Genomic DNA, 23845 nt, shown 5'->3' on the forward strand with positions numbered 1-23845 from the left:
GAGAAGAATCTATTTTCAATCAAAAAAGAAAAGAAAACTTCTATATTTAACTATATATTAAAAGCATGCACTTTTTTACTTTAACTTATACTATCTTACAAATATTTGAGTGATTCCTAATGTTAAGTATTTTTAAAAAATTAAAAATTAAGATCAGCATTCCTGTTGAAATTACTTTAGCAACAATTTGCACGTACACAAAAGCCCAGAGAATAAGAAACAGTCTGAAAAAACAAAACAAAACAAAACAAAACAAAACAGTATCTTGTACAATCCACCTTAAAACAAGATGCACACACACACACACACACCAAGTTAAGGAATATAGTGAAGTTTATTTTAACACACATGTTGCAGATAAGCAATTTTGTCACAAATTTTACATTCTGTGGGTCCACATGAAAAATGACAGTATACACAGACTAGATGCAAAATACATTATACAAAAACATCCTGTAGATGTTTATGTTGTCATGACTTTTACAATATTTCCAGATCGCTCCTAATATTTGGGGGGAATAGGGTGTAACTGTGATTAAAAATAAACACATTGTATATGTGTGATTTTTATCATTAATTCCATCTCACCAAAAAATATAATTTCCTACAAATTCTACAAAGTATTAAGTTAGTAGGTTTTGGTTTATACATATCAAGAAACATGTCCTAACTTGATAAGAACAGAATAAAACATGTATGTGACTAAGCAAATCCCAAAATAGACAGCAGATCTCGCTGAGTGTATAGACAGTGTGTCCTGCCTTGGTTGCGATTTGAAAGTAATGCTTTTTAATAACTTATTTGGGCATCATGGTTGCAGCTTAAGGACAGAGAATCACAACACAATTACCTAAAAACACTCACATTGCCATAGTTACTACCAAATCGAACACCTCAGGAATGCATAGTCATTATGTCTCTCAGTGAGCACAAAATCAACACCCTTGATAAATTCTAAGGCTTCATTTTTCCTCATTTAGGGGCTTTTCCAGTTGGTCTTGGTCTTTCTCTTCACCATTCTGTTTTACATCTGCAAAGAAAAAGATAAAGATTTCCCATTCATATGTAAAATACGTTGAAATATATTTTGTGTTTAGAATGGAAATTGTTGTGGTTTTTTTGGGTTATTATTATTATTTTTTTCTGCTTTGTCTCCCCAAGTAGTTTTTTATCCTGGCTAGATCATGTTTTACCCTCAATGAATCTGCATATGAATCTGCACACAGAGAAAAAGATTTGTGTAGCAGTTTCTCCATTTTTCTCCTAGTCAGCTTTCTCCATGGTCAATAGTTACTACACGCCAGGCAGACTCCTAAGAGATCATCATACCCCCCCCCCCACCATCTATACTAGTGACTCTCCACCTGTGGGTAGCATATCGGATAAACCTGCCTATCAGACATTTACCATTCGTAACAGTAGCAGATTACAGTTATGAAGTAGCGACAAAGTGATTGTGTGGTTGGAGGGCACCACAGCATAGGGAAGTGTATGAAAGGGTCGGAGGATTAAGAAGGTTGAGAACCGCTGCTCTGCAAGGTAGTAAACTGGAGCAGAAGCAGCTGGAGTAACTTGCAGAAAGTCACAGAGCTGGAATCTAGATCAAGTGGCTACACGGGCTCTCGACCACTCCCCTATCTGTGCTTCACACTTTCTGTGGCATTGCTGATGTTTTCTATTTCCTTTGCTTTTTGGAGAAAACCCTGCATTCTGCCCTCCAGGCAAAATAAAATCAATCCTATTAGTGGGGACTACCTCACCTTCCTATGACTGAATGCCCAAACTCTCCTGTCACCTGACCTTATTGTTTCTGCCCCTCCTATAACTGAAGATGTGCCTCTCAGCAATGCTTACATAATTTGTCAGCACTCACGGAAAGATGAAAATGCAGCGGCTATACTGATGAGCTATGAAAGAAAGATGAGGGCATCAAGCAAGTACACCCCTTTGTTAGTGCAGGACCCTGTATATACACTTTTGCTGTATATACCTTAGCCCTAATGTTGCTCTTACTGCCAAAGTCTAATGTCCTCATGGCTCCAACTCCTGTCTGTTTCTGGCCCATCAAGAAGCTGACTTCAGTGACAATTCCCTGCTCTTTATTTTACTAAGCTTCTTCTTTTTCCTGCTTCTTCCTTTCAAATCACCACCATCTTTGAACTCTCCTCTTTCCCTCTCTTCTTCAAATCTCCCTCCTCCTCTCCTTTGAAACAGGATCTTAACTAAGTGGATCATGCTATCCTCAAACTCAGAGGGGTTTTTTTGTTTTTGTTTTTGTTTTTTTTCTGCCTCTGCCTTCCCAGTGATGTGATTAAAGACATGTAGCTCAGTTGCAATATAGTTTTTCATCCTTTGAAACATTCTATATTTGGTTGTATTCATTTAAATGAAATTAAGTTTCAATCATTCCTTCAAACTTTCTCCTAACAAAGCCATCTATAGCATCTGAAGATAAGTCTGACAGAGTATACTTAGGATAACCAACCTTAGCTAACCAGAGTTTCAAGTCAACTTGGGCTACAGTGTGAGACTTCTATTACAAAAAAAAAAAAAAAAAACCACTAAATTAAGCACATGACTCAGACATCGTCCAGTGGGTGATATGAACTTGACAATAAATAAAATATGTAAAGTGTGTGGTTTCTGAGAAGTGAAAAGAGATCATGAGGTTATGAAATCAAGAGTGGAAAATAGTAATTGTCAGATGACTCCAGGCCTAAGACTTCACAAGCTGATAAAGAGTTGGTTAGAAAAAAGCACCTGAAAAAGAGGCATTTTGGTAAAGAAAGAACTCAAAGAAGACATCAGAAGGCGGGAAGATCGCCCGTGCTCATGAATCGGTAGGATTAACATAGTGAAAATGGCCATTCTGCCAAAAGCAATCTACAGATTCAATGCAATTCCCATCAAAATACCAACACAATTCTTTACAGACCTTGAAAGAAAATTTCTCAATTTCATATATAGAAAAAAAAACAACAACCAGAATTTCCAAAACAATCCTGTACAACAACAGATCATCTGGAGGTATCTCCATCACCGATCTCAAGTTGTACTACAGAGCAATAATAATAAAAACTGCTGGGTACTGGCATAGAAACAGAAAGGTGGATCAATGGAACCGAATAGAAGACCCAGAAATAAACCCACACACCTATGAATACTTGATTTTTGACAAAGAAGCCAAAACCATTCGATGGAAAAAAGACAGCATCTTCAACAAATGGTGCTGGTCCAACTGGATGTCTTCATGCAAAAAAAAAAAAAAAAGAAAGAAAGAAAGAAACTAGATCCATATTTATCACCCTGCACAAAACTAAAGTCCAAGAGGATCCAAGACCTCAATATAAAACCAGAAGTGGGAAAGAGCCTAGAACTCATTGGCACAGGAGACAACTTCCTGAACAGAACACTATCAGCACAGGCCCTAAGAGCAGCAATCAATAAATGGGACCTCATGAAACTGAAAAGCTTCTGTAAAGCAAAAGACACTGTCATTAGAAACAGCCTACAGATTGGGAAAGGATCTTCACCAACCCAAAATCTGAAAGAGGGCTGATATCTGGAATATATAAAGAACTAAAGAAGTTAAAAGGCAATAATCCAAGTAACCCAATTAAAAAATGGGTATGGAGCTAAACACAGAATTCTCTGTAGAAGAATATAGAATGGCAGAGAAACACATAAGGAGATGTTCAATATCCCTAGCCATCAGAGAGATGCAAATCAAAATGACCCTGAGATTTCACCTTACACCCATCAGAATGGCTAAGATAAAAAACTCAAGAGTTATTACATGCTAGAGAGGCTGTGGAGAAAGGGGAACCCTCTTCCATTGCTGGGGAATGTCAACTCGTACAACCACTATGGAAATCAATCTGGCGCTTTCTCAGACAACTAGGAATAGCGCTTCCTCAAGATCCAGCTATACCACTCCTAGGCATATATCTAAAAGATGTTCAAGTACACAACTAGGACATTTGTTCAACCATGTTTGTAGCAGCCTTATTCATAATAGCCAGAACCTGGAAACAACCCAGATGTCTATCAATGGAGGAATGGATACAGAAATTGTGGTATTTTTACACAATGGAATACTACTCAGCAATTAAAAACAAGGAAATCATGAATTTTGCAGGCAAATGGTGGGATCTAGAAAAAATCAACCTGAGTGAGGTATCCCCAAAGCAAAAAAACACACATGGTATATCCTCACTTATATAGACCTATAAGATAGGATAAACATACTAAAATATGCACAACTAAAGATGTTAAACAAGAAAGAGGTCCAGGGGTAAGATAATCAATCCTCATCTAGAAAGACAAAGGGGATGGACATTGGAAATAAGAGAAAACAAGTAACAGGACAGTAGCCTACCACAGAAGGCACCTGAAAGACTCTACCTAGCAGTTTATCAAAGAAGATGCTGAGACCCATAACCAAGCCTTTGGCAGAGGGTATGGAATCATATGAAGGAAGGAAGAATTAGTATATCCTAGAGGGGACAGGGAGCTCCACAAGGTCCAAATATATCTGAGCACAGGGTTCTTCTATGAGACGGTTTATCTAACCAAGGACCATGCATGGATATAACGTACAACCCCTCCTCAGACATAGCCCATGGTAGCTCAGTATCCAAGTGGGTTCCCTAGTAAGGGGGACAGGAACTGTTTCTGACATGAACTCATGAGCTTCCTCTCTCCCCTGAGGGAGGAGCAGCCTTGCTAGGCCACAGATAAGGACATTGCAACCGTCCTGAAGATACCTGAAAAGCTAGGGCCAGACGGAAGGAGAGAACACCCCCTCTCAGTGGACTCGGAAGGGGGCAGGGAGGAGATGAGGGAGAGAGGGGAGGATTGGGAGGGAAAGAGGGAGTGGGCTACAGCTGGGATACAAGTGAATGTATAAAATTATTTAAAAATAAAAATATTAATAAAAAAGGGGAGGTCATGTGCTATTCATATCACATGGAGAAAATAATTCTAAATGAGACAATAGCAAAGTCAAAGGCAGCAATATGCAAGAGGGAAAGAGAAGAGAAAAAGCACGAGATGATATCGATGACACACTGAGACTATATGTAATGGGTGGGAAAATGGCATTTTTATGGCCCAACTTTGAAAGTATAGCCAACGGTATCTGCTAAAGGATGAGACCCAGAATTTGAAAAACAAAAGGGAAACTAGAATGAGCCAACGTTCTTGGTTTCAGCAAATGGAGCTGTGAACTAGCTACTCACTAAGATTGAAAAGATGCAGGAAGAGCAAGTTTCAGAAGGAAATTCCAAAGTTTTTTTTTTTATGCCCATTAAATTTGATATTACTGTTAGGTACCCTAGTAATGATGTCAGCCAGGAAGACTTTTATATGAGAGCAAACTTCAGGGACTCCCAGCCTGAGATCCATGAAAGTTAATCTTCACTGTCAATTTGAGTCAATTTAGAATTACCTAGGAGATACATCTCTGAACATGTAAGAGTGTAAGAGTGACTCCAGAGAAGCTGAACTCATGAGGAAGGCTGACCTTGAGGATGGACAGTATCCCACTTTGTAAAATTTTAGACTGAATAAAAAAGTAAGCCAGTTGAGCAGCAGCATTCATTTTTCTCTAGTTCTTGACTGCCAAGGCAATGGGAACAGCCACCCCCCAGTCCTTCTTGTCTTCCAGCTATGATCCGCCACACCCTTGGTCCATCCTGTACATCTTTTCCCACAGTGAACCAACATAAACCCATCCTCCTTAATTTGATTTCCTCAGGCATTTGGTCACAGCAACAAGAAACTTCAGAAGACTGCTACCAAGAACAGACCTGCTGTGATAAAACTTGTCCTGTGCTTCGTAGGCCTTTCCAACCAGCTTTGTGGAGGAAGAGTTTTGAGCTACAGGCTAGACAGAAGCCCTAGAACATTAAAAAGCAGTGCCTGATAGGATAGTCTGGTGGGAACATGGAAGATCTTACAGCTGATAAACACTTTCAGCAGAGTGGCTGAATACAAACTTAACTCAAAAAAAAAATCAGTAGTCTTCCTGTATACAAATGACAAGCAGACTGAGAAAGAAATCATGTAGGTAACACCTTTCATGATAGCCTCAAATAATATAAAATATGTTGGGACTAACCTTAACCAAGCAAGTGAAAGAATACAAACTTTAAGAGAGTGAGGACAGAAACAAAACAAAACAAAACAAAAGAAGATAGAGTCGGTGAGGAGAAAAGAAAACCAGGGGAGCAAAGTGTCCTGGAAAGCAAAGGAAAACTGTGTAAGAGAGGAAGCAATCATCAATCATGGAAGCATCCTGAAAGGTCATGCTAGGAAGGGCTAACAATGCACCAACAACTATAGGAAAGACAATGTCACAGATAGGTGAAATGGCATGGAGTATTACTAGGGCTAGAGGAAGGATGGAAAAAAGAAAATGAGTAGAAAAAAAAAGCAACACATTCTCCTGGTGCTTATCTGTGAATCAAAACCAGAGAAATAGGTAGCAGCTGCAAGCTGACTTGGGGTCATGAAGGCATCTGGGTCATAGTTATAGCCAGTTGCTCTTTGAAAGAACATGGCAGATGTTTAGTGAATGTTCGTGGAAAGAAATTCGGAAAACATATTTGGTGGAAAAGCACATCCATAGTGTTGTCAGGCGTTATGAAATACAAACCACTGAGTTATTCCTGCAATCATTTTGCCACCACTGGTTCTGAGCAATCGACCCCACAAAAGAGCCTTCTGGGAAGAACTGTTAGATCTGGAGATAGTCACATCCTAGAGAATATTGGCTTCTTCTGTAAGTCAAAGAAGCAAATTATTCTACAAATTGTATTATTGGTCATACTTGGTCCAATGAGATAGTAGTATGGAGGCTTCTTAATTGACTTTCTCAAAATCCAGCTAGAAACTGCTAATAGAAAAGACGAACAGAATAACACCTGCTGAGGATTACTGATGAGACTATGAACTGTCCACCCTCTCTGAGGACCTACAGGCAATGATGGGCTGTGGGGAGGGAGAGTGAGTTAGTTTTCCTCGGGGATGTGTCTCATCTTTCAGAAGAAACCCTACACCCAATGCACGTAAAGGCAGCACCAGGAAGACTCAGTGAATTTTGTTTCTGTTTTTGCTTTTTAAGAGCACGTGAAGTTGTGAGAAAAAAGTGGGGGCAGATAGGGGAGGAGTTGAATGAATCAAAATATATTCTACTCATGTATGAAATTCTCAAATTTTGAAAGAATATCATCTTTATTATATATTATATATAATGTACATGTGCATATGACATTCCAGTAAAAGAAAATACAAAAATTAAAAATTAAATTTAAAAAGAAAGCCCTGACATGACATTATGAGACAAGGAACCTCCAGAGCTACCTTTGAGTCACTTTCTGTTGGCCATCTGCTGCTAGCCCTGCCGCCTGCAACTGGGTGCAGTTTCCCTAGTGAGACTTCTTTGAAGAAAATTAAATTTTCATCTGCAGGGGATTGCCATTATGTGTGTGTGCACGCGTGTGTGCAAGCCCTGTGCCTCTAGAGAATCCTGAATAATGCAGGCAGGAACTGATGAATTCCCCATCCTTTCAGTGTTACAAACACAAAGTAGAATGGCTTTATAACAAGGTTCTCTGAAATCCTTGTTCAAAGTTGTTCTAAGGCATATAAAAGGCTAATTATGTGTCTACCGGCATTTTCTAAACTTCCTTGACTATGACATACTTTTTCTGGCAATACATTAAATTCAGGAGAATCTCCATGACACATCTGCTAAGAAAGCTGGTTAAGGGTCTTAGAGCTGGTCATTGTCATCTCTTTGTTTTGTGAGTTCCAGGGTGTCTCACAATTCTTAGGACTTAACTCTGAGCAACTATTATGACACAACAGTGGTCTCCCTGGGATCCTTCTCTTTCTTACATTCTGTTCTTCCATATATACCGAAAAGATACTCTGTTCATGAGGCTTACCAGAAATGGGACTATTTCAGGTTTTGAAGATTCAGTTAAGCAATAAAGCACTTGCCTAGCAGTACATGCCTGTGGGTTCTAGGTTCCAGAGAAAGAAGATAGAAAGATAGAAAGATATTGGGACATTTCACCTATAGCATGAAATATATTTTGAAAGTACATGCTTAACTATTTAAAGTGTATATCTTTGATAAAGATCTCTAACAGGATATGGAAGAAAACAAAATCTTTACACATCAATCCTCAAAATGTCCTCATGTCAAGCTAGTCTTTGTCTGTGTAGATGCTGTCACATTGAACTCAGTTATTTTAGAGGTTATAACCCATTTTTTTTCTTCATATTAGACATAGCCCTAACCCACCCACCTTTCTCCATTCTTTCTATCCAACTTGAAACCATCCTTTTTTACTTGTCATAGGTTAGCCAAGCTTTTTCTCTCTCCTTCTTTAAAAAGATATTTGTCTTGGATTAATTGAGACATAATATTAATATGGATCTAATCTTATGACAAATGTGATGATAATGGTAAAAATCATCTGTACTTAGAAAAACTGGATAGGAGGAAGTAGGCTGGGGTGCAGCTCGGTAGAAAAGTACTTGCCTAGCATACCCGAGGCCCAAAATTCAATCCCCAGCTCCACAATGTTTGTGTGAGTGTGCATGTGTGTGTATGTAAATTAAAAAGTACCATGTCGTTAAGCATAACACTGGGCTTTTCTCATGTTTTCAGGGAGGACCCCTAGGAACTGGACAACTTACAAGAGAATTTCTCTCTGGAAGTAACAGATTCTCTCTCAGTAGGCACTGACCTCCTGAAACTCTACACTGAAGGGTGGAGTGTTCCCTGTCTGCACTGGTGTACCAACTGCTGTTGTCACTATGCTGCTTTTGTTTGAGATAGTCTTACACTGTAGCCCAGGCTGTCCAGAGACTCACTATGTACCCCAGGATAGCGCCAACCTCACAGCAGTCTTCCTGCCTCAGCCTAGTAAGAGTTATTCTGATTTCACCGATGGCTTCCCCGATTTCCATCCTAATGTAGTCACTCGGGGCTCTCTACAGAGCACCGCGTGTCTGTTTTCTGATGAAGCATATCATTGTTAGCCTGTATGTTTATTCATTGAAAGTCTAGCACTCCTGTTGGACTACACGCTCCTACATCTCAAGTTTACATCTCGCCCTGCTTGTGGGAGTCCCTAGCATTTAGCAGTCATAAAATTGAAAGGCTGGCAAAATAGCAAGGATAGAAATAAGAAAAGATGCTCTGTGACCGGATTCATCCTCCGCTTTGGCAGAAGGCTCATTGTCTTCTGTATTAACTACTCAGACTCTTAAGTGGTAGATTAAGACAGACGGGGAACTAGTCGTGAGGCACAATAATCAGCTCCTGATTAATTAACTTTGTGCTGGAGATTGAGCCCACCTAACATAGGAACATGCACACATCTAACAGACAGAACACCAGTTTCTATGTTCACCCTTAGGACATAAAGCTGAAATCACCTAGTTTAAGAAAGGCATAGAAACCGACTTAGCCAGAAAGCCACTAGTCAAGAAGAAAAGAGATCACTTACAACTAGAGTTAAAAGGCTGCTCCAGAGAAAAAGATTCGAAAGAGGGAGGGACACGCCAAGGGTTTTATTTAGAAGACGAGGAGTGTTACCTTCCTTCACGGACACTGACTCCAGCTTGATGGGAAGCTCTGAGGATCCACCAGCTGCCATTGAACTCTGAATGTCGGGTAAGGCATTGCGGCGGCCGGCCCTTCCTGAAGCTGCGAAGCTGTCGATCACAGATTGCACGTCAGTCATAGTCAATGAATCTGTCTTCATCACAGAACCTATAGATAGAATGTGTACATTAAAAAGAGAGAGAGAGAGAGAGATCCCGTTCAGTAATAAAGGGTCAGAGACGGATGGCTAGATCAAAACCACTACAGGCTTGAAGATCTGATCTCGGGTGGCACACACAGTGTGCGCGCCTTGGCTCTGGGATGCCCACGTGAACATTTGCTGAATAGGGCAGGAAGTACTTCTGTGAACCAGATTGCTATAAATAACCTCAGATCCCAAAGCGCCACTTGAACGCTTGAGGGTGTAGTAGGCCTGGACTTTTGTTCTGCTTTTCTACGGATGAATCAGCCAAACCAGGGCTTGGAAAGCAATGAAAGCAAACTGTGTGGCCACTCCTGGAGTGTGTGTCTGTGGTACTTCTTTGAGCTAAAACCAAATCACTGTAATTGTGGGGAATAAACCAAGCGCTTTTGCTTACTCTTTACAAATAAATTCTACTTTCTATCTGAGGCTTTTCCCTCCACAGCTGTGACTTCATTGGTCCTAATGCAGATGAAGATTTCTGTGGACTCATGTTTATGCTAGGCAATGCTTTCCTTGCATTTGAGTGAGCACAGTCATCGCTGCAACTTCCACATCGTCCCTTATCTTTCTAGTAATGGTCCTGCTCTCACAAAACTTAAAACTTCACTTGCTGTACGGGATGCAGCAGTTATTAGATATTCTGCAAAAACCTAAACTGACCCTGTCATAGAATTTGTTTTTCTTATAAAATTTTCCTAAGTATTGATGTTGAACTGTAACTCGGAAGCTGAAGGCAGAAGGCATTTACTAAGTACGCATTATGTGTCAGCTTCCAGCAAGGCCTTGAGAATGCTGAGGTAAATATAAGTATATATAAATTTATGTATATTTATATATACATATATACCTCAGCATTCATACATATATGTATGTATATGTACATATGTATATGTGTATTTATGTATATTTGTATGAATGTATATATGTATATGTGTGTATATGCATATATATATATATGTATATCCATCTGCAGGATTTTTTTACTCAGAGGGACAACAGGAGGTGTACGCTTTCTGACAGATTATCTCAGAACATGGAATGCGTGCCCAGTGTCCAAAGGACGGACTTAATCATCTTTGTGTCTATGACATAGTAAACTCCTTTGAAGAAACCTCGCCAGCATTCTCATTGTAGTTGAAGGAACAGCTCTCCTTAGACAATCAACTTCCATTCAGAAAATGCTAACAATCAAATCAGAGTGTGTACACTTTGGCTCGTGCTCACCACAGGTAAGAATTCATGCTGTGCCTCCATGTGTTCCTCAGGAGTGTGGTGGCAGTCCCAAAGGGCCCCAAAAGAGGCCTTCCATGACTGTCCTAGCAGGTATTCTTTTAGCCAATTTGGGGATTAGATTTTCAACTGTTTGAGATTTGCCAAGTGTCTGGCATTGATGGTTTGGAGAAGTATAATGAACACCAAACTATTAGTCCAAAACAATCCACTTGATTACAGACTTGAGAGGTGACAGTGGGAAATTCATTTAAATTTATGTCACAGTTTCACTTCTACAAATCAGGTATGAAAATTGGCCTGTCTGATTCACAGAATTACCTATGTGGAAAACTAGAGAGAGAATGGGGAAACATCTCTCTGCTCCTGTAAAAACAACAGATGAGTGATTTCTTGCATCATTGCTCCTCTCTTACTACATTTTATTTTACCTCCCTCCTGCATATTCTCTTTAATCCCAACAAGACACAGCTTCCTGCTATAGAGCGCTTGAATTTTTCTAACAGAGAGACCAGTATTTCTTCAATAATATCCATAGGCATTTCGTGTGTATCATCTCACTTGAACTATATAATTCTATAAGGTAATGGGGTATGGTCCCATTTTGTGGATGTAGCCACTGGGCGGAGAGGTCCAATGGCTGACTTAAAGTCACACCATCACTGAGCTAACATTTGCTAGATGCAATATTCCAGTTAACCCTGAAATCAAAATTTATTAAGAAGAATTCTAAAATCCTGGTGACATATGCAGCTAGCTGCATGTTTGCCTCCTTTTTGATCTGTTCTTTATTGGCTTTGAATAGGGAATTCTCCCTGTTTAAAAATTTCCTCTGCCACCCACCATGTGTCTGTGTGTGAGGGTGTGTTTGTGTGTGGGGGGGGTGCGTGCATGTGCATGAAAGAGTATGAGACAGACACAGGCATTCTTTTTCTTAAATATTTGGTAGTTTGTGAAAACAACTACCCATCAAGAACTGATTTCTATTAAAATTTCTTCTTTATAGCTTGGGAAGAAGTGAGTGATACCATCTTGAAATCAGAGCTGGTCCTCGGGCGCCAATTCTATCCCCAGGCAGTTAACATTGCCTCTGACATGATGGCCATGTTCAAATGCTTATCTACCAAACGATCTCTACCTGTAGCTGCAAACACATTATGAATGACTTAGTTGACCAGACCCTGATTTCATGCTTGATTGTCTATGGACACAGCTTTAAAGCTGAAGATAATAAGGTATATAAAATATTAAACACATTTTAAATATTCAAATGTTGTGTATGTTAAATAAAAGGGTACATTTCTTAACAAGGTAATAAAAGTTAAAAGTTTGTTTTTATCTTCTATCAAAAGGAAACCTGTAATTCTGTTTACATTTTGTACATTGCATACAAATCACAGTTTTAATATTAAAAGACAGCTTCTAAAAAAGTGTTACACCAGTCAATGTGGAGGCACAATTCTGGGCCCTGAGTTAACTTCTTGCTATTTAGAAAGTTATTCCTTTTACCTTTACATTTGTTACAGCACACTGCAATTTTCTAAACAAAAACATCCCAAAACTATCTGAAAGTGTGGCAGCTACACTCAGTAATGAGAATCTTACTGCATAAGATGAGGTCAGAGCTGGCCAGCCTGAGAGAGTCTGCAACCAGCCTGCTTCCTCTGCAGCTTTGCTCTGCTCTTTCTCAGTCCACAATTCCATCTAGCTCCTTCAGAGCCTGGTGCTGAGGCTGACCAAGATATCTGCCACTGCCAGGCCAGATCATTATCTCTGTGGAGCATTCTGTGGTAAAAAGTTCTCTATCTTTCTGGTCCAGTGTGTTGATGGCTTACAAAGAGTTTGTAGGGCCCTTGATTCTGGCTGTATATCAGGATCTTTATATTCTCTGGCAATAGTCTTTCTTCAGCATGGACATAATTGAAAAAGCCCATCATGAAAATTATATGAATAAACAACATACATTCTGCTATTAATTTTGTAATACTAGGTTAAGGAGAAAGTGTCAGCTCTATTGACAGAAGCATGCCTATAGAATGTTTTTGAAATGTAAAAGTAATATTTATATTATGGGAACAAAAAGAAAAATAATGAATATAAAGTCATCTCAATTTTGTATAAAGACCTATTTGGAAACTGCAGATAGAACAAGAACCATGTTAGCCAGTTTTTAATTCCTTTGATACATTGTAATGTGTGAAACTTAACATACGTTACTTTTTAGTGTGGAAAGATTAAAGCAAGACCAATTATGAGTCAGCAGACAACTCAGCACAGAAAGGGTGTTACAATAATATTTTGAGCATATGAATAAACAGCGAATCATGAAGGGAATGTTCCTCCCTTCTCTAAGTAGTCATTTTATTTATCTTTGTTTTCCTAAACAGCAGTATTTTTTATATTTTGTAAGAAATTGTATATGTGCAAAGATAATTGCTCTTTGTTTAAATACGTTGTGACATTTAAAAACAAAATTCATAGGAAGATGAGGTAATACAACCAACAGAAATAAATCTGAGATAAGCTTCTAGGCATTTTAACATTCCAAGCTTAAAAAACTAATTACACAAATGTTTGCTGACCAAGGTGGCTGAGTCACATTTTCAGAATTAACAGAGGGCTCAGGTTGAGTTATGATTTGTCAGCTGTGCTGCTTTCAGGAGCTGGAGCCATTTGCATCTTAGGAGACTTTATCAAAGCCCTATATTCCCAGTGAGGTAGTGCCATTTGTTTTGCCCTGGAAATACTTAATATCATTTGAAAATATAGTTTTTAACAAAAGACCATAATACAATCATGTATGCACACACTCTTTGAAATCTCCAAAATATGGAGAGTAAAACATAAGCACAAATGAAGATAGTAAGATGTTCAAGTTAAAAAGAGTACTAGATTTACACACACACTCACACACAGAGTATGATATATACACACCATAGTGTTCGCGTGCATACAGGCATAATAACTAAACTCCCAGTAGACTTAGAATGCTAAAGAAATAGTGTTTCTTTGTTGAAAGTGCAGCAACAAATAGATACTACAGTTTCTCTGCCTATAGACTGAGCAGTGCATTGTCTTTCTCACACTAGCCTGTCCTCAGATATCTTTACTTGAAGCTGAGAATATAAGCAGGCTGATATTTTCTTTCATTTCTTCATCCCTCTCTGTCACGCCACTCCCCATAGTGAAACCACTATGCATAACACTTCAAATAAATTTCTTGCTAACTTAGTTCTTAGACGGGTGGTATGAGTCAGCCTGTCTGGGGGAAATGAAAATACACCTAGAATTTAAAAATAAAAAATAAAAAAAAGAATTCTAAAAAGGTATGTTTTGATGTTTTTCTTCTCTAAAAGCAAAGATCTCAGCTGTACCCTAGGTGCTAAGGATTTAGCTCAGTCAGAGAATTCAGGCTTAGTATGTGTGAAGCTTAGACTCTTGCTTGCAATAACAAATTCTCAACACATATTCACCAGCATGATGAAGTTGTTCTACCATAGAAAAATTTTAAGCAATTAAGTATGTAATATTCAAATCCAAACTAAATTTTATTCCCCAATAATCTTCAGCAATAAACATTGTTCAAAGGGAAAGAGAAGAGAAGAGGGGAGGGGGAAGGAAGGAGACAGGAAAAGGGAAGGGAGGGAAGGAGGAGAAAAAGAGAAGGAGAGGAGGAGAAGAGAGGAGAGGCAAGGCTTTGTCTATTTCTCTCTCTAGCTCTCAGTATCTTCATAATTTATGCTAGTGTTTCTGCAGTTGTCTGTTGGTAGAGAGCCTTATTTGGCTGATTTGTATATGTTTCTTCTTCAAACATAGTGAAAGAAGCAGAATAGTTGCCTCTTTGGGACCCAACAAATCAGATATTTTTCCATGCAATCCCACGCCAGGACTATACCAGCCCACAAGCCACAAAGAGGAACTAGACTGTGCTAGGATGAGATGCAGTCTGTTCCCTCCAGCTACCTTTATTAACCTCAAGTCCTAATGTTAGAAAATAGAGCCTGAACCAGCCATCTCCTGTGATCAGGCAAGACTTACAATGGAAGAACTGGGGCACCAACCCAACCACAAAACCTTCAACTACAATTTGTCCTGTGCTAGGATAAAGACGGGGGAATATATTGAGGAAAGGGCCAAACTATGATGGTCCCAGTGTGAGACCCATGCTATGGGAGGAAGCCCACCGCTGATTCTGTTAATGATAGCCTGCTATACTTGCAGACATGAGCCTAGCATAACCATCATCAGAGAGGCTTCACTCAGCAACTGATGGATACAGATGCAGAGACCCACACCCAAACAGTAGGTAGAGCCTGGGGAATCCTGAGGTAGAGAGGGAGAGCAGATTGTAAGAGTCAGAGAGGTCAAGGACACCACAAGATAACTTACAACATCAAATAACCTGTACCCACAGGGGCCCACATTGACTGACCTGCCAACCACGGACTGGCCTAGGTCCTCTGCACATATGTACCAGTTGTGCAGCTGGGTCTTCATGTGGGACTCCTAAAGGGGGAGCAGGGGCTCTCTTGGACTTTGTTGCCTGACTTTGGGACCCTTTACCCTACTGGGTTGCCTCTTCTAGCTTCAATAAGAAAAGAAGTGCCTAGACTGTGTGTGTGTGTGTGTGTGTTTCTGTTTACAAAGAGTTTTATTGTGGGAAAGGGGAAACTGAGACAGTGGGAGAGCTTAGAGGAGAGAATACAGAGTGGGAAAGGAGACAGAGAATCAGAGGGACAGGCAGACAGAAGAGGGAGAGATGCACCGAATCTTACTGCCACTTGATATGCCATGATGGGTTGGTATCCCTGGGAGGCCTCCTCTTTTCTGAAGACAAAGAGAGGAGGAGTGGATGTGGTGAGGAGAGGAGATGTTGAGGGAAGGGCTGAGAGGGGAGGGGGGGACTGTAGTCAGGATGTTAAATAAATAAAGGAATAAATTCATTTAAAAAAACAAAAATAAATAATTTATAATACAAAAATATACAAATGCTTTAACACATCTATTTAGCCAAATGACAACACCATTTAGGCTAGAGCTTAGAAGTATGTGAATGCATAAAAAATTACATTTTTTACTTGGAGATATGCCCCTTTGAAATTCCTCCATTTGTGCCATCCCTACATCTCTAGTAAAGACAAAAATAAATAAAATTTTACTTTACATTTTTAATGCCCAGATTCTTGCTTGCAATAACAAATTCTCAACACATATTCACCAGCATGATGAAGTTGTTCTAGCATAGAAAAATTTTAAGCAATTAAGTACGTAATATTCAAATCCAAACTAAATTTTATCCCCCAATAATCTTCCAGATGAAGTCATACATAAGTCGGAACACCTTTCCAGCACTACAGTACTTATCATTTCAAAACAGGACTCTTTACGACAACAGTATGAACTGACGTGGAGGATGACAAATACTACAGTACATGGTCCAGGAAGCTTAGCTATGTGTATGATGGTTTAGGCATAGAGAACTCCCCTTAATGGACCACACCATGCTTTCAATTCTCTGCCAGAAAGACTTACCCAATACATACAGCCCATAAATAACTCTACAGGACAATCTCTTAAAAGTCCTCCTCAAATTCATTGCCACTTCCCAAACTTAAGTCAACATAAAACTAATTTGTCAAACTTTTTTCTAAGTTCAGATAGCATTCTTTTTTACATTGCAATCATTCTTCCTTCTGCTCCTTTCAGCTACCACGGAGAATAAAATTAAATATGTCATGCCCCATACCTATACATAGTAAAGACAATACACAGCAAGCCTATAGCCAACATCAAACTAAACAGAGAGAAACTTAAATCGATCGATCCCACTGAAATCAGGGACAAGGCAAGGCTGCCCACTCTCTCCGTATCTCTTCAACATACTGTTGCAGCCCATTTGGAGTTAATGGAAGACTGAGGTGCGCATCTCAGCAGTGGAATTCGGCCTCGTGGCCCTCATTCTAATCGAAAGCTTGGTGTCTCAGAGACTGACCCTAGCAATTCTACAGCAGAGGGCTCTGACTCTGAGAATTAGAAAATCAATTCCATGCAACCATGGTAACCAGACAGCAGGTTCTGTGTAACCTTGAGTGAGCCCTCGTATGTTTTGGCCAAGCTGCGTGAGAAACTGCTTGTACTTTTCTGCTATAGAAATGTTGGTTTTACTATTATTAAAGTGACACCTTGATCAGAACCTACACTTGGTGTCCTTCTTTGTGTCACCCTACCCTTGTTCCCCCAGCCCTCACTCAGGGGGTATTCAGGTGTCACTGCAGGCCAGTGACAACATACTACTTGAAGTCCTAGCTAGAGCAATAAGATAACTAAAGGAGAGAAAGGGGATATGAATCAGAAAGAAGTCAAAGTATCATATTTGCAGATGATGTGGTAGTATACATGAGTGACCCCAAAAATTCTACCAGAGAACTCCTTCAGCTGATTAACACCTTCAGCAAAGTGGCTGGATACAAAATTAACTAAAAAAAAAAAAAAAAAAAAAAAAAATCAGCAGCCCTCCAATATACGAAAGACAAAAGGGCTGAGAAAGAATTAGGGAAATAACACCCTTCACAATAGCCACTAATGGCATAAAGTTGTTTGGTGTGACTCGAACCAAGCAAGTGAAAGACTTGTATGAAAAATACCTTAAGTCTCTGAAGAAAGAAACTGAATAAAATATCAGAAGATGGAAAGATCTCCCATGCTCATGGTTTGGTAGGATTAACATAGTGAAAATGTCCATCTTACCAAAAGCAATCTACAGATTCAATGCAGTTCCCATCAAAATACCAACACAATTCTTTACAGAACTTGAAAGAGTAAGTCTCAATTTCATAAGGAAAAATAAAAAACTGAGAATTGTTAAAACAATACTGTACAACAACAGATTGTCTGGAGGTATCTCCATCCCTGACCTCAAGATGTACAACAGAGCAATGGCAATAAAAACTGCATGGTACTGGCATAGAAACAGAATGGTGGATCAATGGAATCAAATAGAAGACCCAGAAATAAACCCACACACTTACAGATACTTGATTTTTGACAAAGATGTCAAAACTACACAATGGAAAAAGAGACAGCATCTTCAATAAATGGTGCTGGTCTAACTGGATATCTACATGTAGGAAAATGTAAATAGATCCATATTTATCACCCTGCACAAAACTAGTCCAGGTGGATTAAAGACCTCAACATAAAACTAGACACACTAAATCTGTTAAAAGAAAGAGTGGGGAAGAGGCTTGAACTCATTGGCACAGGAGACATCTTCCTGAACCAACAGCACCAACAGCACATGTTCTAAGATGAACAATCAATAAACGGGACCTCATGAAACTGAAAAGCTTCTGTAAAGCAAAGGACACAGTTGTCAGAAGAAAACAACAGCCTACAGACTGGGAAAGGATCTTCACCAGCCCTATATCTGACAGAAGGCTAATCCAGAATACATAAGGAACTCAAGAAGTTAAAAAGCAACTAATAAAGTAATCCAATTAAAAATGGGGTACAGAGCTAAACAGAGAATTCTCAATAGAAGAATACTGAATGGCAGAGAAACATTTAAAGAAATGCTCAATGTCCTTAGTCATCAGAGAAATGCAAATCAAAATGACCCTGAGATTTTACCTTACTCTCACCAGAATGGCTAAAATAAAAAACTCAAGTGACAATACATGCTAGAGAGGATGTGGAGAGGATATGGAGAAAGGGGAGCCCTCCTCCATTGCTGGTGAGAATGTAAACTTGTACAACCACTTTGGAAATCAATCTGGTGCTTTCTCAGACATTAGAAGTAGTGCTACCTCAAGACCCAGCTATACCATTCCTAGACATATATCCAAAAGATGCTCAAGTACACAAAAAAGACATTTGCTCAAACATGTTTATAGCAGCTTTATTTGTAATAGCCAGAATCTGGAAACAACCTAGATGTCCCTCAACTGAGGTATGGATACAGAAATTGTGGTACTTTTACACAATGGAATACTACTCAGCAATTAAAAACAAAGAAATCATGAAATTTGCAAATGGTGGGAACTAGAAAAGATCATGCTGAGTGAGGTAACCCAGAAGCAGAAAGACAAACATGTTACATATTCACTTATGAGTGGCTGTTAAATATATAATATAGTATAAACATAATAAAATCTGTACACCTAAAGAAGCTAAGCAAGAAGGAGGCCCCTGGGTGAGATGATTAATCCTCACTCAGAAAGATAAATGGATGGACATCGGAAGAGGGAGAAAACAGGGAACAGGACAGGAGCCTACCACAGATGGTCTCTGAAAGGGTCTACCCAGCAGGATATTGGAGCAGATGCTGAGACTCATAGCCAACTTCTGGCCAGAGTACAGGGAATCTTATGAAAGAAGGGGGAGATAATAAGACCTGGAGAGGACAGGAGCTCTACAAGAAGAGCAACAGAACCAAAAAATCTGGGCAAAGTGGTCTTTTCTGAGATTGATACTCCAAACAAGGACCACGTATACAGATAACCTAGAACCCCTGCACAGATGTAGCCCATGGCAGCTCAGTGTCCAAGTGGGTTTCCTACTAAGGGGAACAGGAGGTGTCTCTGACATGAACTCAGTGGCTGGTTCTTTGATCACCTCCCCCTGATGGAGGAGCAGCCTTACCAGGCTACAGAAGAAGACAATGCAGCCAGTCCTGATGAGATCTGATAGGCTAGGGTCATATGGAAGGGGAGGAGGACCTCCCCTATCAGTGGCCTGGGGGAGGAGTAAAGGAGGAGAATAGGGAAGAAGGGTAGGACTAGGAGGGAATGATGGAGTGGGCTATAGCTGGGATACAAAGTGAAAAAATTCAGATTAATCAAAATATTTAAAAAGAAAAAAATATATATTCAGCAAATCAAAGAATCCTCCAAGTGCCTCTGGGGGAAAAAATTCGTTATGCCCCAAAGTTCTCCTAAAAAAAAAAAAAAGTCTGCTTTCCTTTCAAAACTTGATCTTTTCCTACTCACAGTGCTGTAGAGAAAGTAGAGCTACACACAGTATGCTTGATTTGGTGTGTGTGTGTGTAGTGTGTGTATATGCCTGCATACATCGTATTTATGTCTTTCTGTGTGTTGTATGTGTTGGGCAACATCCAGAACACAGACTGACACTTTCACTTCTTCCTCAGACGAGTCCTATTCTTTGTAGCTATAAACCACAGCAGCGCAAATCCTCTTGTTTTACAACTTCTGTTATTTTGGCAGCCCACTTCTCTTTCTAAGAGATCCAAATTGAAAGGATTTAGCAAGGATTAAAAGGAAACATTCTCATGAAAGAAAGAAGACAAAGAAATTAAAAAAAAAAAAAACACAAAAAAAAAAACAAAGAAAAGAAAGAAAAAAAATTCAAACCTGAGTTGCTGTTCAGTTAGAGACACCGATTCAGGAATTTCCAACCATGGCTGGTGACTCATAAGGACCACATTCTGAGCGGCTCCACCAGGTGAGCCAAGGAAAAGGTTCTTCCCACACCGGAAGTGGGGATGGCTCCACAGGGATCAGAACATTCCAGTGGAAGTTCAGATCAGGAGTAAGCTAATGGTGGTTAGTCTGCGCTGTTCCATCTTCTCTAACTCATCCTTTTTCTTTTCTAATTGCTTCTGGACACAAAATACCCTCATACTTCAAAATAGGAACAAAGACATCCAAAGCTCACAGCCTGCACTTGTTGGGAAATGATACTATTTTAGAATTCTTAGGACTTTCTTGTACTCACCTCAAGTGGATCGGCCTCTCTGCTATTGAGACAGCTTAAAAATGTCAAATGACAGTGGATGAAGACATCAGTAGACAGGAAAGAGGAAGTTAATATGACGACATGGTCACACTAGCAATGTTTTGCATTCCTCTGATTTGTGTAAAACCCGGTGAGAGGCTGTTTAATAAATTCACTAAACAAATGTGACTCAGAAGCTGATACCTACAGCAAGTGTGAGCCAGCAGGCAGTAAAGTTTACTGCCACCATTCTAAAGAATAAGATAAAAAAGTAAGACTATAAGTTCAGTTATCAACCACAAAGTGGAGATTGTCATGCTAACACAGTCAAATAGCTCTGCATGAGGGCCATAAGCTAGAAAAAGGAGGGCTTTATGTGTGTGGGTAGCATTAGTTATCATTTGCAGAGTCATAATTAAAGCAAAACCTCTATCAATTTTTATCCTCAGGCAGGCATTCATTCAATAACTCCGTGCTCTGACACAAGCCCTGTCTGGAAGGGATTCATTAATATTAAACTAGACAAATTTACTGACCTAAAGTCAAAAGCATACAGTTATCAGCTGTCCTTTGTACATATGCAAATGCTGACACTTTAAGCCAGTTCCATTGTTTCAACAGAGTCCCGTTTATTGAGATTTTATTATCAGCCAGGAAGACATCAAACCTTTGTCCTCTGGATGCTTTCCTTAGCCTAAGATAACTATGAGGGAAACATCACAGACAAAAGCTGTAAAGCAAGTGCTCTACCACCACAGAGGGATGTAATTCAAGTGTGAACACTTTAGCTCACATACTTTCATTTTAGAATATTTTTATATGGTACATACACACACACATTCATCTTCAAAAGGAAAAGTGCTGCAGTGTGATGCAAATTAGGTAATGCACTATGTACCATATCCATGAAAACAACAAATTTAAGAATTGATACGTTTAACTTCCTGAGCTATTTTTAAGTCCATCAACACAACCTACTTTATACTTACATATCACATGATGGCACATTATATTTATGATATGTCGGTATAGCTTATAAGAAACTTTCTGATTTCAACATCCTGTCTTCCATTTGGTCAACCCAACTCTTTGTACTAAAAGGGTCTTATTCACAGCCTCCATAAAGTAACTCGGATTTGTTTCTATTTGACAGAAAACCATTTCAAATGAGGACTTCAACACACACCTTTGAACACTGACATGAGTTCTTAAGTACACACTAGTGAACTGCATTGTCATACCTGCCTCAGATACGGTCCTTTCATTTAAGTAGCCCACATAGAGAAATTGAAAGTCTGATTATCTAGAAGCATATATCCCTGAAACTGAATCCTGAATTTTTTTTTCCTATAGCCATTTGATTTCTCCCAAATCTTTGGCGTTCTCTGCTGACTAAATTACTACTATTAATAATAAAGTAGGATTAATATAAGCTATTTTATTGTCTTGGACTGGAGCAACCAAAGGCTCTAAGTGTTCCTGGTTAGTAACTACGTAAATAAAATGTGTTTAGCTATCACTTATATTCATTTGTCAAGGCCATGATAGAATATTATTATGGATACCAGTGGTCTTCTTAAGCGGCTCTGTGGGTAAATCTCTAGGGACAGCCTATGACCTGGGGTGTAAAGACACAACAGTTACCTCTGAGACATTCCTCTTGAGTTGGTGTTCAATAAAAGTCACACTAAAAATTTGTATGTCCGGCACTCTCATACACATAACACTTCCATCTAAGATGGCTACTTTCTACAACATCTGAACCAGAAAATTTCTTTTTCACAGAAAACCACACTTTCTTAATCCCTCCCAATGAGGGAGTCTCTCCCTAAAGGCGTTTTTTGTTTGTTTGTTTTAAATATTCTTTCAGCAGTAAACTGTTTTAACGTTGTCTTCAGAAGTTAAAGTGGGTCCAAATCTCCAATTGTGTTGTTTTTAAACAAAATCCCAAATGTTCGATTTTTACCAATAAAGACTCAGGAACCAGACACTGGGGTGAAAGCCTACAAGCTCAGAAGGGCAGAGAAAGCACCCAGCTACCTTCCTACTCAGCCGATGTCCCAGAAGGAGTAAGCCCTTTTTTGCACTCTGCCATGTCCCAACAACCGCTCAGACTGAAAGTCCCGCCCTTCTACTTCCCGTGTGTCTCTCTATCTGTCCTCCAGACTTCCTCTCACTCTCTGTTGTTTTTTCATACATTCACTTCCTGTCACCTGGTTCCGTGTCTTGACCTATTTAATTCTGCAGAAAATTCTTGGATTAAAGGTGTGTGCTAGGGCAGAGCCATACCGCAACTAGAGACATGTTCTTCCAGAACACAATCTTGGGGTTCACAATGTGATCAAATATCCTGGAACACAATTGTTTCATGATGCTCGAAAGATATTTAGTCCGAGTAATGTTACAGTTACAAAGTAGGACAAAGAAAGCTCGCAGTCACAATGTGATCATCTCCCCCCAATTCTTGATCCCCGTGCTTACTCAACACTTGATAGCTTCTAACATATATTCTAATTTAAATAGACACAACCCCAAACCAAGTGCAAGGGTAAGAGACATGACTGAAGATTGAAATTGTTCATAAAAGTGACCTGGATAAATAAACTGACATGTAGTTATTATATATAGGTATACACACACATATTATATATATATATATATATATATATATATATATATATATAATTTTTAATTTTCTAGTAATGTATGTTATTTTTTTCATTTAATGAAAAATTCCTTGGAATGTCTCTGACTCCCTCTGTGAATGAATATAATTTCCATTGCACCCTCAATCTCCACTTTTTTTGTTTTCACAGTAAGAGAAGACATTTTAGTGTTTGATCAAGGAAAAAATAATCAAAATCATGGTAGCAAATGTTTAAGCATTTAGAAGAGATTTTTTTAGGTCATAGATTAAAAACAAAACAAAAAAATTTCAACCAATTAGCAAATAAGAAAAAAAGGCATCTCTTCAATTTTTTTTTCAAAACATAATGGTTATATTAACCTATAATCAAGTTAAACAAATGAAAAAATGGACTTAAATGGAC

The 23845-nt window shown here is 39.1% G+C and overlaps 1 protein-coding gene across 12 annotated transcripts in view; it reads right to left on the reverse strand.

Moving 5' to 3' along the window:
- Positions 1-315: 315 nt before the first annotated feature.
- Positions 316-23845, reverse strand: part of Pkib (cAMP-dependent protein kinase inhibitor beta) — a 102241-nt gene continuing 78711 nt past the window's right edge. For 11 of the 12 annotated variants that reach the window (XM_060373244.1, XM_060373233.1, XM_060373241.1 and 8 more), the window contains 2 exons: positions 9617-9793; positions 316-1030 (listed from right to left, as the gene is read on the reverse strand). In XM_060373244.1, the coding sequence (XP_060229227.1) occupies positions 963-1030; positions 9617-9785 (237 nt within the window). In that variant the 5' untranslated portion in view covers positions 9786-9793 and the 3' untranslated portion in view covers positions 316-962. Of the gene's footprint in view, positions 1031-9616; positions 9794-20795; positions 20861-23845 lie in introns of those variants that run through there. The other variant, XM_060373245.1, reaches the window with a different exon arrangement.

Source organism: Meriones unguiculatus, chromosome 20 (assembly GCF_030254825.1).
Source record: "Meriones unguiculatus strain TT.TT164.6M chromosome 20, Bangor_MerUng_6.1, whole genome shotgun sequence".
Classification (NCBI taxonomy): Eukaryota; Metazoa; Chordata; class Mammalia; order Rodentia; family Muridae; genus Meriones; species Meriones unguiculatus.